At 39.4% G+C, this 13,491-nt stretch overlaps 5 protein-coding genes across 5 annotated transcripts; 2 read left to right on the forward strand and 3 right to left on the reverse strand.

The window, feature by feature from the left end:
- On the forward strand, window positions 470-2,019 carry LOC18782769 (50S ribosomal protein L27, chloroplastic). The gene is made up of 3 exons (XM_007217703.2): window positions 470-946; window positions 1,412-1,513; window positions 1,615-2,019. Exons 1-3 carry the CDS (start codon window positions 629-631, stop codon window positions 1,795-1,797), a joined length of 603 nt encoding a protein of 200 aa, XP_007217765.1. The 5' UTR covers window positions 470-628; the 3' UTR covers window positions 1,798-2,019.
- On the reverse strand, window positions 2,117-3,256 carry LOC18784392. The gene is made up of 3 exons (XM_007215163.2): window positions 2,927-3,256; window positions 2,619-2,735; window positions 2,117-2,397 (listed from the first exon to the last, which is right to left on the reverse strand). Exons 1-2 carry the CDS (start codon window positions 3,240-3,242, stop codon window positions 2,620-2,622), a joined length of 432 nt encoding a protein of 143 aa, XP_007215225.2. The 5' UTR covers window positions 3,243-3,256; the 3' UTR covers window positions 2,117-2,397; window position 2,619.
- Window positions 3,645-5,650, reverse strand: LOC18781935 (zinc finger protein 511). Its single transcript, XM_007215808.2, has 4 exons — window positions 5,415-5,650; window positions 5,129-5,193; window positions 4,823-5,021; window positions 3,645-4,343 (listed from the first exon to the last, which is right to left on the reverse strand). The coding sequence occupies exons 1-4, from the start codon at window positions 5,541-5,543 to the stop codon at window positions 3,993-3,995; spliced, it is 744 nt and encodes a 247-aa protein (XP_007215870.1). The 5' UTR covers window positions 5,544-5,650; the 3' UTR covers window positions 3,645-3,992.
- Window positions 6,760-8,562, forward strand: LOC18782530 (peroxidase 55). Its single transcript, XM_007216093.2, has 3 exons — window positions 6,760-7,297; window positions 7,406-7,597; window positions 7,731-8,562. The coding sequence occupies exons 1-3, from the start codon at window positions 7,079-7,081 to the stop codon at window positions 8,298-8,300; spliced, it is 981 nt and encodes a 326-aa protein (XP_007216155.2). The 5' UTR covers window positions 6,760-7,078; the 3' UTR covers window positions 8,301-8,562.
- LOC18782802 (protein NUCLEAR FUSION DEFECTIVE 4) lies at window positions 9,049-12,145 on the reverse strand. Its single transcript, XM_007214892.2, has 3 exons — window positions 11,570-12,145; window positions 9,731-10,662; window positions 9,049-9,637 (listed from the first exon to the last, which is right to left on the reverse strand). The coding sequence occupies exons 1-3, from the start codon at window positions 11,906-11,908 to the stop codon at window positions 9,121-9,123; spliced, it is 1,788 nt and encodes a 595-aa protein (XP_007214954.2). The 5' UTR covers window positions 11,909-12,145; the 3' UTR covers window positions 9,049-9,120.

Consider the following 13,491-nt stretch of genomic DNA (forward strand, 5'->3'; position numbering starts at 1 on the left):
GCGTCATCCTTTCCCCTTTCTAATAACTTGTTCATCCTTTTTTCTCTCTTTTTCTCGAACAACCTATTCATCCTTGTTAAAATAATGCCAGCTTTGCAATACACACACATGGATTTTCGTCTTGTCCTTGCGGTAAGATGAATGTTTGGTCATTGTGTCTTCTCCTTAATTCACTTTTAGTCGATGTCTTCTCATTCTCGTAACATGAAAAACACAATAATTAAAGACTTGATCATAACAGATGTGAGTTAGATCAATTAACCAAGACAGTGTACCCAATTCCTTGCATCCGAGTGCATTAGAGTCATTAGAATATTGTTTTGTAAAAAAATAAAAATAAACATGCTCGTAAAATCAATTGGGTCAGCTGTGTAAGGCCCAATTTGAGAAGGGAGCAATATTGCAGTAAAAGACTGAATCAGGCCCAAATAATTAAAAGAGGAAAAAAAAAGAACTCGCAGTGATAACCCAATCAGCAGCCTCCATGGATAAGGTTTCACTATCGCTTCTTCCTCTTCTTCGTTCAAAGCTATAAGCTTTGGCTGTCCACAGACTACACAATTTTACTCAGACAATTACACAATTCCCAAATCATATTCTTTTGTTTATGAAAGATTAGTTGTTAGAAATGGCGGTTGCATCTATGAGTTTCAACCTAGTCGGTGCATTCAGAGGGCTTTCTCTGCGCTCGGGCTCAAGCTCAAGCTCAAGCTCATCGTCGTCGTCCTTCTTCAGGGGCGATTTGGGTTCGCTGCAAGTGGGTCCCAAGCTGTCATTAGTGTCAAACCCCAAGAGATTGGCCTTGACGATTCAAAACGCGCACAAGAAAGGAGCTGGGAGTACCAAGAACGGTCGCGATTCCCCAGGCCAAAGGCTCGGCGTCAAGATTTTCGGTGACCAGGCTGCCAAGGCTGGCTCCATCATTGTACGCCAGCGTGGCACCAAGGTACGCACTATTACACCCAAACCAAACCAAACCAAAATATTGTTAATTTTGTAAAATCAATGTTATATTAGGGGTTAAAGTTGTACTGATTTTGAGCCCAAAGTTTGTGTGCAATTGGCTCAACATTGAAGAGTGGCATAAATAAATTGAAACCATTTTTACCAGAAAATGATTTGTGTTGAACTCGAATTTTGGTACCTCCGTGCGTGAAGCTTAGATTATAGAGATGCATGTTTGATAAATCTAATGGTGGGTGGATGGATTGTGAAGAATTTCCCTTCTTTGAGTGTGTTGAATCATTAAGGATTCTGGAAGTTCTCAGAAATAGAGGGTGAGTAATTTCAGTGTGATTTTTATCCAATTAAATTAACACCACCAAGACCAAGACTTGGTTTTTATCCACTTGGATTGACGTATAAAATCTTTTTATGACCTTTGGATGTTTTTCTTTGGTGTCGATTTCAGTTCCATGCAGGGAAGAATGTGGGGCTTGGCAAGGACCACACCATATTCTCTTTGATTGATGGTTTGGTTAAGTTTGAGAAGTATGGACCTGATAAGAAGAAGGTTTAATTTGGAGTCCCTAAACCCCTTTAAAGTTACTGCTTTCAAAGGCCGATTAAGACTAACACGATTAAGACTTAATCGGGGACTTGTATAATTGACAGGTGAGTGTTTACCCTCAACAAGTGCAGCCTGAGAACCCCAACAGCTACAGGGCTAGAAAGAGGGAGAACTTCAGGCTACAACGGGAACGAAAGAAAGCACGAAAGGAAGGCTACACCCTTCGAAACCAACCTCAGCTAGTACTTGCGTCTGCTGATGCTGCAGATGTCCCTCCAGTTTGTTGATTCTTGCTGATCCTTGGAAGTTGAACTTGTCCTTAATGCTAATTTTTCTACTCTACATTGTGACCTACTTTGCGCATGAGTTTTTGCCTTGCCTTTCCTTTCCTGTTTCCCTTTTGTATAACCTTGTATCAAGTTCGCAAATTTTAGTTCCGCCCTACTGAGCTTTTCTCCCTTGATAGCAATTTGAAACTCAGTTATTATGCAAGGTTCTACTTCAATTTATTTATGATTAGCAATCTAACCTATTAACTTGAAAATCAGCATATCAAGATCGAGATTAAACGTAGTTTGATGATGCAGGTTACTACTCATTCAGACAGGACCAATCAATTTGGCTTCAATTGAGAACAAAAAAGCTATGCTGGACAGGACCAAGAGAGAAGGTGCAAAATGTTCAAAAGATGCTTGGAATTACAATGGCACAAGCTAAGAGAGTAGGGTACAGTGAGAAGTTCTGTTTCAGAAACATCATTTCAACTCGCTTGAAGAAACAAATGTCTAAAACACTGCAAGCATCCTATGCACTCGGTGGTGCTACAACTTATCCCTAGTGTTCACTGCCAACTTTACTTTCATCTTTCTATCAAAATGCCAAAGGACCTGCGCCACAAACATTACAAATAAACACTCAACATCCTTAACTTGTCTATGCTACAAAATCTGTTCGATTCTTCAACACGATGATCAAACACTCAAGTGGTGGTAATCAAGAAGCAGAAATGAGAGTTTCAATTGCGAAAACCCATTGCATGCAAAGCGATCATCAAAGAAGAAAGAAACGAATACAAGTTTAATTCTGTGTGTCAAGAAGAGAGTCTTACTTTAACCAGATCCGACGATGATGTTGTTGATCGGGATGAAGATGAGCTTCACGAAGAAGCCAACGAACCCCATGACCACGAACCCGATAGCCGTACGGACCGCCACCTTTGTGAACTCTGTTGCATTCAAATAGAAAAAAGAAAATCGCACGGGAAAGATTAGTCAGTTCAAAACACAGATCCCATATGAAAGATGTTCAAATTAACAGGATTACATTACAATTAGCGTAAACATTGGATTAATTATAAGAAAAACGAAATGGATCGGAGTGAAGATAGGATTGGAAATGGATGGAAATTGGAATTACCTTTGCGGTCGGGTTTATGACAGCGCTTGACGAGGCGAACGCTGTCCTTGGAGAATTCTCTTAGCGGATCAAACACTGAATCAATGGCGTCCATTTTTTTTTTTTTACTTCCGACGAATTCCCAAGATTTTATTTTTGTTTTGGTCCGAGCCTCAGAGAGAAGAACACGAACAAGAATTTGAGTTAGGAGCTGATTTGGGAGGAAACAGGGGTTTTTATACATTGAGACAGTAACACCCCTCGATTGCAATTTGCGCGTCCCAGTCAGTAGTCGTTTCGGCGTAACTCTACTCGAAAACTCAAAATCTTTGTTCATTGATCTAGCAATTTTCCACCTCAATTCCGCAATTTCAATTGTGATGTCCTTTTTTAATTTTCTTATACAATGCGAATATTTTAAACTACACTAATATACGGAGAGGAAAATTAAACTCGAGTGTACAAATGCAGGCACATTATCTTTACCAACTTGCATAACAAACTCGAGACTCATTCTGAACAAAATTTGGAACCCAACTTTCTATGTGAATTACAAATGGACTATGTACCAACTTACAGGCTCATCAGTCATAATCTTCATAGTTTCTTCCTATAAATTGTACTTTTACACACGTATCATATTTTGTGCCATCAAGCAAAAGAGTGTACGCTTGAAGTAAAATGAAGACGAAGGAAAAAAATTAAAAAATGAAGAAGAAAAAACAAGGTAAACCGAAAAAGAAACAAAGAAACCCAAGGTGGCAAATACCAGGAAAAGATTCAGCTAAATCAAGGTGTGATTTCTCCGGTCCAACCATTACAACAATATCGTCCTCATCGGTGAACCTAAGACATCCTTGAAATCAGAGGGTGTCAGACTAATAGCAAGCTGCTGACTCCTAACGGGTTCAACCTTCGATAGGTACATAGGAAATTCCTAAAGAACAATTAACCATCATCACCTACAACATTTTCAAAGAATCTGTTTCCAAGTTGATTGCGAAGCCAAACCTACAGGTGCGGGAAAAAGGCACACCATTATAACAAATCCTAAGCACATTGGCTTGTAGGTTTGCCATCTCTGTTCCTATGTGGAGTCTGGCTTTTTCTCACGTTGAACAGCTCGTGGGACAAATGTCAAGCCGCGAGTGGGTCGACGACCAAAACTGATGGATGAGGGGCTGGAGTCTGAAGTGCTTAATTTGGAGACAGCAGAAACAAGGCTATCAATGGTTTCATTTTCTACTTCCATACAAGATGCATCTGCCTTCTTAGGAATAGCTTGTTTACGTTGGTTCTTCTGCCTCTGTTTTTTGGAAGGTTGAGCCTTCTTGAAAAACTCGAATGAAGTGGGGAATTTATGCTTGTCCACCAGATGCTGTTGCCGACTTTTATAGTTCTTGAACTTCAAATCACAGCCTTCTACAAGGCATTCATACTGTTACACACAGACATCCGAACCAAATTAATAGCAAGATGGAGAAATGATTCACTCTTTGAATTACGATCATCATTTCAGTATATAAACCAGAAAGCATATGTAAAGACAAGATATCATCTAGCAAAACCATGAGCTTTGAAAAATTCCAGATCCATTCTTCATGCTTAAGCAAAACTAGTTATATACTTATACTTGATTTGAAAATTTAAAGGATAACAATGTTCAGTTGTCAGGTAAGGACCTTAAGATAGCACCCAGACTGGGAGAAAGGCAAAAGAGAGAAAGGAAAGCATGAAATGACTTCTATGGCCATGTTTTCCTTTTATTCTTTGCTTCACACAAAACTCTCATATTTTAAATCAACAACATTTTTGCAAAAAATTAACGAGGGCTGCCACAAAAACTGGTGTAGACAATAGCCCAACATCATACAGACAATACTAGCATGAGTCATGGAAGAAATGAAGAGCAAATACCATGGGATAGCCGCGTGCAACTTTCGCCTGAAAGAAAGAATCATGAGCTTCAGATAAATGTAAGCTGAGCAACCGTGACGTTGGGTAGACTCTAGAGCACACAGAACAAGATGCAGTGTGCCGTGCATTATAGTGATCTTCAAAATCCTCCAAGGAACTCAAGCGAGCACCACAACCAACAATGGTACAGAAAACCCCCCTGCACAGCACACACTTCACATTTCACATTAAGGAAAAAGCAACCAAAACCCAAAATGTGTCTTCATGATCAAACTCTTCTTATAAATTTCATGCAACTATGAATACCTGCCTTCCTCATCTACCATATTCCGAAGTTGATGCCTTTCATCTTCAGTTAAATCCAATGCAAGCTACGGAATATTACAGTAAATTGATTAAGGAAAAAGCACCCCAAAAACAAAATTTCAATTTCAAATTTGAATTCATTTCAGCCAAATGTGATGGAAGCATAATTTTGAAATGCTAATTGTGTTTGATGCTTAGAAACTTCGTTCAAGAGACGCAAATCATCTCAATAACGTCACACTTCATACGATTTAAACAAATAAGAAAGAAAGGAAAAGACGAGAACCTGTTTGGCAAGCAGTTCTCTTTCGATGTTGCCAGATGCGAAAAAAGGAGATTCAGGGCCGAACCTTCGACGGAGAGGCTTCCAGTGCGGAAACCCTAACTGTGGTCCTTCTACATCCATCGACGCCATGGCTTTGTGCTAGACGCGGCTTTCTCTGCTACTGTGAGCCCTGAGCGATACTGGTTGATCGACAATCGTAATTTGTACTCTCTCCAACCGAACGGAACCTTAAGCGGCTTCTGCTTACATCGGGTACGAAATTCGGGCTTGGTTCTCAATGAGAGGCCTGAAAACTAGCCCATCTATAGATCATCCTTCTCAAGCCATGTTTGGGCTTTAAAGACAATATGGGCCTATTTGCATAGTCAAAGAAGTGTTGGGTTTGCATTTCTTTTATTATTTACTCTTTATTTATCTTGGATAGTTTTTTTCCTGAAAAAATTAATATTGTAAACTACCCTAATGGACGAGGAGGTGATTCAAATTCCGATAAAAGGAGGCTGGCAAGCCTTCGCAAATTCAAATTCAGATAAAAGGAGGTTGGCAAGCCTTCGCGAACTGGTCTAGCCCACATATGCCGACAGTTCGTTTTTCTTTGATTGCAGCTTGCAAGTAATGAGTTATTCACTTTAGGAGTTGGTAGAGATAATACTGGATTTAACAATAATTATTTGAAAAACATGCAGCACACGCTAGGCCAGGCAGGAAGGGCATGAAATGAAAGTAACGTTGTTACTGTTGTTTGATAATACTTATCTGAGGAATTTACTAAAATAATAGAAAACCTGTTTGATATGGTATAATTATTCTTTCCACACGTCATTACAAATTTCAAAATGTGAACCATATATGAACTCAAATGAAACCATGAAAGTCACCTTAGACTCGTGCAACATTACGTAAGTCGGAGATAAGTATTTGCTATTTTGTCATTTTCATTTCAAACTAGCAAGTAATGACTAAGGGAGTAGTTGCGTTGAGAGCCAATTGGAAACCAACAATTAATAAGAACCAAATGATCAAAGAAATATACCAAATACAGGGGAATAGATGCTACACGTATTTGAATTTGACTTGCAAGGTTCAACAAAAAGGTTTACAATTATTGTAAAAAGGGTTTGCAATTCAAGTAGTTAAGAGTATTTATCCATACACCAGACCCGAGGTCACGCGTTCGAATTCCCCTCACTCAATATCGCTTATATAAGAAAAAGCACAAATCGTTGGATCATAATGATCAATCAAGTAATTCATAAGATTGTGTTTCGTACTATGAATTAGCATACATGCTACTATAAATAAATGACAGCTACAAAGTGTGCTAAAAAAGGAGGCTCTGCATATGTAATTTGGACATAAAGATGCCTCTACAAGACAATGACCAACCCCCAACACCCTACATCCAATACAACAGAGGCCAACAAATATAGAGCATGGCTACAATGTAGAAGTAGAACATTAAGACATTTAATCAAAGTCTTGGACTTTGGACGCTTGGAGCAAGTAATAATATGCATGACCAATCTTAATTACCTATGGTTTGAAGGATTGTCATTGTCTTTCTCAACTTCCTCTTATCTTCTCTGACTATAAATAAGATTCATAGCTTAATGGAGACTACGCACGGGGAGAAAAAGACAGAGAGAGTGGGCTAGAGAAGGAAGATGGAGGCATGTAAAGGGTTGTTGCTGTTAATGGTGGTTTTGGTTTTGATGGTTATGCAGGGGAGGGAATCAGAGGGACAATTAGCAGAAAACTTCTATAGCTCTACTTGTCCAAATGTTGAATTCATAGTGAAGCAGGCAGTCTCTACAAAACTAAGCCAGACGCCTATCACAATTCCGGCCACTTTGCGACTATTTTTCCATGACTGCTTTGTTGAGGTAGGTTGCAAGCATTGAAGCAGGGCAATGGGCATGGTGTTTAAAATGTCACAATATACTCATCCTTTTCTTGGTTAATCAATCTTCAACTTTACAATGAATTTGCAGGGATGCGATGCATCGGTCATGATCGCTTCACCAAATGGGGACGCAGAGAAGGACTTCTCGGATAATCTTTCGTTAGCAGGAGATGGATTTGACACCGTCATCAAGGCCAAGCAAGCAGTGGAAGCACTATGCCCCGGTGTCGTTTCTTGTGCTGACATTTTGGCTCTCGCTGCCCGGGATTGTGTAGTCCTCGTAAGTCATACCATGACACTCATGGCTCATGCAAGGCAGATGCACAAACTTAACTCAAAGCTTGTTAACAAATAAAAATCCAATCCACTACTTATCTCATGACATATTAATTCCACTTTCAAATTATCTGCAGGCTGGAGGCCCTGCATTCAGCGTAGAATTGGGACGCCGTGATGGACTAGTTTCACAAGCCTCTCAGGTCGTTGGGAATTTGCCAGAACCAAACTTTAATCTCGATCAGCTAAATACCATGTTCGCCAAACACAATCTTTCCCAAACTGATGTTGTTGCATTATCTGGAGCACATACTGTAGGCTTTTCGCACTGCGGTCGCTTTTCAGACCGCCTCTACAACTTTTCATCGAACTCTCCTGTGGACCCTTCTTTGGATCCTGGCTATGCCAAGCAGTTGATGGGAGCCTGTCCCATAAATGCAGACCAAGTTATCAACTTGGACCCTGAAACCCCAGACACTTTTGACAACGCCTATTACAGAAACTTGGTTGCAGGGAAGGGGTTGTTGAGTTCGGATCAGGTTCTTTTCTCTGACTCTGCATCTCGGCCTACTGTGATTGATTTTGCTAACAACCCTGGTAACTTCAATGGAGCCTTCATCACTGCCATGAGGAAGCTCGGAAGGGTCGGCGTTAAGACTGGTGACCAAGGGCAGATAAGGACAGACTGCACCACCTTCAATTCATGATCTATTGATAGCCAGCAAGGAACGATGGATCTTGGGACTATAAATTGCTGGTTCTACTTAGCACAACACATTGTGTGAAATAATAGTCTCCAAAGAAGAACTCATTTCTCAGTAATATCTGTTTGTCCTCGTGACAATTGTCATGGTCATGGGGGAGTCGTTTTATTGGAATGTATAGGAAGGAATACCTGCAATATGACCTATTTATTGATAAAGAATATCTGTTCATAATTTATTTTGTTTACCTGGGCAGGTATCTGCACTTCCTTTGGACTTTCAATCCTCAGTTATTTTCGATTAATGAGCCGGCACCAAATACAAATGGATTTACCATATGAAAAAGAAGTCAAAAAACGTCATGGTTCCTAATTGATAGTTGGAGTTCTTGATTATTTAGAACAAGGCAAAAGCTGCTAATATGCTTGAGAAAACTGTAAATATCCGAAGTTACAGAAAAGAAACTCAGGAAAAACAAAATAAGTGACAATCTTTCTATTCAATCATGGGAGAATATTGGGCACAAACTGACTCTGAATTTCAAAACATTTCAATGTCAATTGAATCTCCAAATTCAATACAACATTCTAACACATCAAAGGACAATCTTACATAACCAATACATAGCTCTGAATTGGGACACGGAGGGAAGGAAAAACCTTGGTTTCTGGTTCTGACCCTCGAGAGTTTCTGGAGTGTGTAATTGCCTCCATCATTCTACACGACCTCAGACAAAGAATGCAAGCAACAATTTGGAACAAATGCACTCTATTTTGAAATGGCAACTTAGGAAATACAGGATGATTCAGTTGGAATCCTCTGGTTATGACGGGCCAGCTGAACGGGATTTTCCGTAGAGGTTGGTATATACAATCTTCGTCCGATGTACCAATATCATGCTTAAAACAAATGCAACAATGCATAATCCGGACATAATTAAAGAAGTTAAAAAGAAGCATATAGCACCATCACACTTTGGTGCATCCAGTCTAAGCATGCCTTGGAAAACTGATCCTGGACTGGTATGCAGGTGATGGTGCTGATGAGCTTGCTTCTCTGCTTCCATGTCATATATACTGCTAGCAATCACACCGGAAAAGAGCAACGAACCAGCAGGGTTTGCTATTGTGAGGAAATTGTACAAAGCCCCAAACTTTTTCAAGCCGAACAATTCAGAAGCAGCAGCTGGCACAATTGCCCAATGAGCCCCATAGCCTAGCCCAACAAAGATAGTAGCAATGTACATTGCTCCAGGCCATCCAAAAGCAATGAAGATATGCCCAACTGCCATAAGGAGTTGTGCCACAGCCATTGCTACTGGTCTTGGATAAGCGTAGTCCCTATTGAATGTACAGTGATAGATGGGAAGTCACAAAACCAAAATTTAAGTAATGATTACAGAACATCTAGATAAGAATGTAAGCAGTTCATACCTCACAACAATCTCAGAGAAGTAACCGCCACCAACCCGACCAAGAAAGTTCCAAATGCTGATCATGGATACAAAAATATGTGTATTATCATACCCTAGAGATTGGCTCATCTGACCCAGGTTATCAATCACTGTCAAACCAGATCCAGAACCCAAGAGAAGTGAGAAAAAAATAAGCCAAAAGTCAGCTTTGATCAAAGCTTGTGTCAAGGTGAAGTCCTCCCCTCTATGCGGACCCCTCCTCCTCTTAACCCTCACTGCTCCTTCTGCAGCTGCTTGGAATAGTCTTGTTTGCAATTGGGCAATTCGTTTTTGCCTTTCTAAAGCTGGAAGCAAGTCTACTTCCTTAGGCTTCTCATCTTCCACCTCACTGAATATTACCTCATTAGCATCTTGTTCAGATTTGCCAGCTTCTTGTTTCTCTGGCGCAGGTAGGAGTGCCTCTTCTTCTAGAGCTCTTGGCTCTGAGAAAAAGCTCAATTGAACAGGAAGTACAACGGGAATTAGGATGAGGACAAACAAAATGACTGTAAATAAAGTGATCACAGTGTGGTTCAAATCAATTAGATCTTCAATTAGCATGACCCCCATCAAATAAGCAGCTAATAGGAGGCACAGACTATAAATAAACGTGAAGCTCATGGCATCAGTTGGCAGGACTTGTCTGTGACCTCCAACTGGTCTGACAATAAACATTAAAGCAACAATCACCATTGTTGGACCAACTGCAACCATGAAAATCAATGATGCATGGTCTGGGGAATGGATCGTCACATATATCTGAGTCATAATTGCACCACCCAACCCAGCAAAGCCCTTCAGAATTCCAACGACAGGACCCCGACTTTTTGGAAAGTTTTGCACACAAGAGACCAGAGCAACTGTATTGAAGAAGGTCTCACCATTTGTTCCCACGAATATAAGAACGCACATCTGCAAAAATGCAACGGTTTAACAACAGCAAAGTGACAAAAAGAAATATTGAATCATTTTCGTAATTTGTGTAAAGAATGCATGGCGCCCCTGCCCATTGCTAATCATATTGTGTTCAAATGGTTTCTAAATTTGTTACGAACTTTGTTGCTCTATCAAAAGTAATCATGAACGAGGTTTACTAACGCAGTAGAAGATCTTTTAAAAGCAAACATAAAAAACCACTATTGAACTCTAGCAGGATGACCATTTCTTTTGTCTGTCATATCAAATTAAAAATGCAATTAAGCAAATTTTTTAGAGGATCTTGAAAATGCAGAAATGCCGACTCCAGCCTCCAGGGACCCTGAATAGCAATTCTGCGAATTCTCTCCATTTTCTTTACCTCTCCAGGATCCAAACAGAGCCTTAAACAGAGGGCATATACTCAATTCTTCAATCCGATGTTCTCGAATGTGGACAAGGAAGACAAACTTTACTTAAAACTAACAAATAGCACAGTTTAAGGCAAAAGATAGCTCCTTTCTTAAGGACATATATGATTAAACTGTGTCTTATCATCAACTCAAACCAAAGATACCAGAAAGAATATCCATTTCCAGAGAAACCATCCATTCCTGTATCTTCCTCAAACTGTTCAATCAGTATATTCATGAATCGAATGAAAAATCAAATTAAATCGATGAGAAATCAACGTTGAGAAAGAGAAAAGGACCATCGAAAACCAACCCACAATGGCAAAATATACAATCAAACTAGATCAACAAATAACCAAACCTTGTACTATTTTAAGATCACCAATAAAAGGAAAATCAAATGCTTGAAAAGAACACAGAGAGAGAGAGAGAGAGAGAGAGAGAGAGAGAGAGAGAGAGAGAGAGAGAGAGAGTCTCCTTTAGATACTCACAGCCCACAAAGACAGAGTAGGAGCTCGACCAGTAACAATAAGCCAAACCCAGCCATACCCAATAAAATTCATCAAAGCACCAATGAGCAAAGCTGCCCATAAAGGCAGGACCTCGCACAAGCTCCCAGCCAAGAAGCCAACACTGTCCCCAAGGTCCTTAGCCACACCCAACCTAGCAATCTGCCTCTGATTGTAGTCCATAGAGCTCTTTATCACCGGTGATATGCTCCCAAACAAGTAACCAATACCCGCACAGGATTGTACCCACATTGCAGCCACAAAAACCAGCCATCTGTTGCTGAAGAAGGACCTGAACTTCTCCTGCAGCCGACCCATCATTGCCCACAATCTCTGTTTAGGTCTGCGCTATTGGAATTTGGAAAAATATATATATTTATACTTTTGGCAATTTTGGTTTTGCCTTTGAACTTGTTGGGTTTTACTTATATGAAGGTTATGATGCAAGCAGATATATACAACACCAGTGACTGCTCTCTCCTGTGGAAGGTATAGGGTGGTGATGATGACGAACCAGAGGCTGTGCTGGATTGGGTCACCGATCGTGGACCACTGACAGATTATTTTGTTTAGGCACGACATGATTTAAATAATAAAGCATTTGATATTTGCAATATTTACGGAAATGGCACTGACACAGACAGACACACATACTTGTTTTGTGTTGTGACTGACTGAGTTTGCCAATCTTACAACTTACAAGCACGGCAATGGCCGCTTTACTACAAAAATCGTTTCTTTTTCAAAGCTTTTTCTTGGTGGAAGAAAGTCATTCCTTGTTTCTCTTATTTTGGTTGGTGCACTTGATTTTTCATTGTTGGCCAATGCTGCTTTTTCTTCTTTATTTTGGATCAATAGTAGCAATGCTCTGTTTTTTCACGCCACTTGTTTTTGTACCCTAGAGTTGCATCATTTAGCCGACTCCGACTGAGACATTTGGGCACACCACTTGTCCAGACAATTTTGGCAATCCGACGACCAATTTATACCAATATCATACTTGATGAAGACAAATCGAAAAATGCTTTGGCATTATATCTGTTTGAACCCAAATCATTGCTACAAATGAAAGATTAATTTGATTGATTTTCGTCCTTTTTTTTTTGTGCACAATTTTGATTTATTTTAATGAATAGCTAATGATACGAATTTAATCCAATAATCCAACACGATTTTTTTAGGATAAAATATCGTATGTGTCAAATGTTACTAAACTACTAAAAATGTCTTTTTTCTTTTGCTTTAAAATTTCTTTAATAAAATACTATAGCCTTGTCTCAAAAAAGATTGCTATATGAAAATCTCCGAATTCATGTGCGGAGTTGGTGTGATTCATTGAGCAATCTAATTTCAATTTGTTTATTTAAAAGAATCTAACGTCGGTTTGGATTCATTTGAAAATATATTTTATGAATCGAATTGTTTGTAAAAATAAAAAACGTCATGCGGAACATGCGGTCGGTGGACATAGATCATGTCGTTTTCTCAATAATTATGCTTCCCCGTATATGCTCTACTATAAAATTAATTTTCGGCTTGATCGGTAATAGAGTATATATTTCCGATGTCAGTAGTTGTCGTTTTTCTTCATATGAATCAATCTATGCAGCATTTTGTTGGACAGGACTGGAACACACCTAACAAACACTCTGGGTATTGACTTGGGAACACAAAATAAATACCCATTCCTTAGCTTGAAACGTCACATGACTAAAATAGTATTGTAGGCATCTGCAAATTGCAAGACATTTTTCTCACGGCTTACTTGACTATTGGACAAATTTAAGTTTTGAAATTAATGAAATGGTAAATTAAATCAAACTTATCTAACGGGGTTAACGTGGTGGTGACGTGCACACAAAATTTTAAAACTTGGATTTAGAAGAGACACTTATCAATTGTTA

Source organism: Prunus persica, chromosome G3 (genome assembly GCF_000346465.2).
Source record: "Prunus persica cultivar Lovell chromosome G3, Prunus_persica_NCBIv2, whole genome shotgun sequence".
In the NCBI taxonomy this organism is placed as follows: Eukaryota; Viridiplantae; Streptophyta; class Magnoliopsida; order Rosales; family Rosaceae; genus Prunus; species Prunus persica.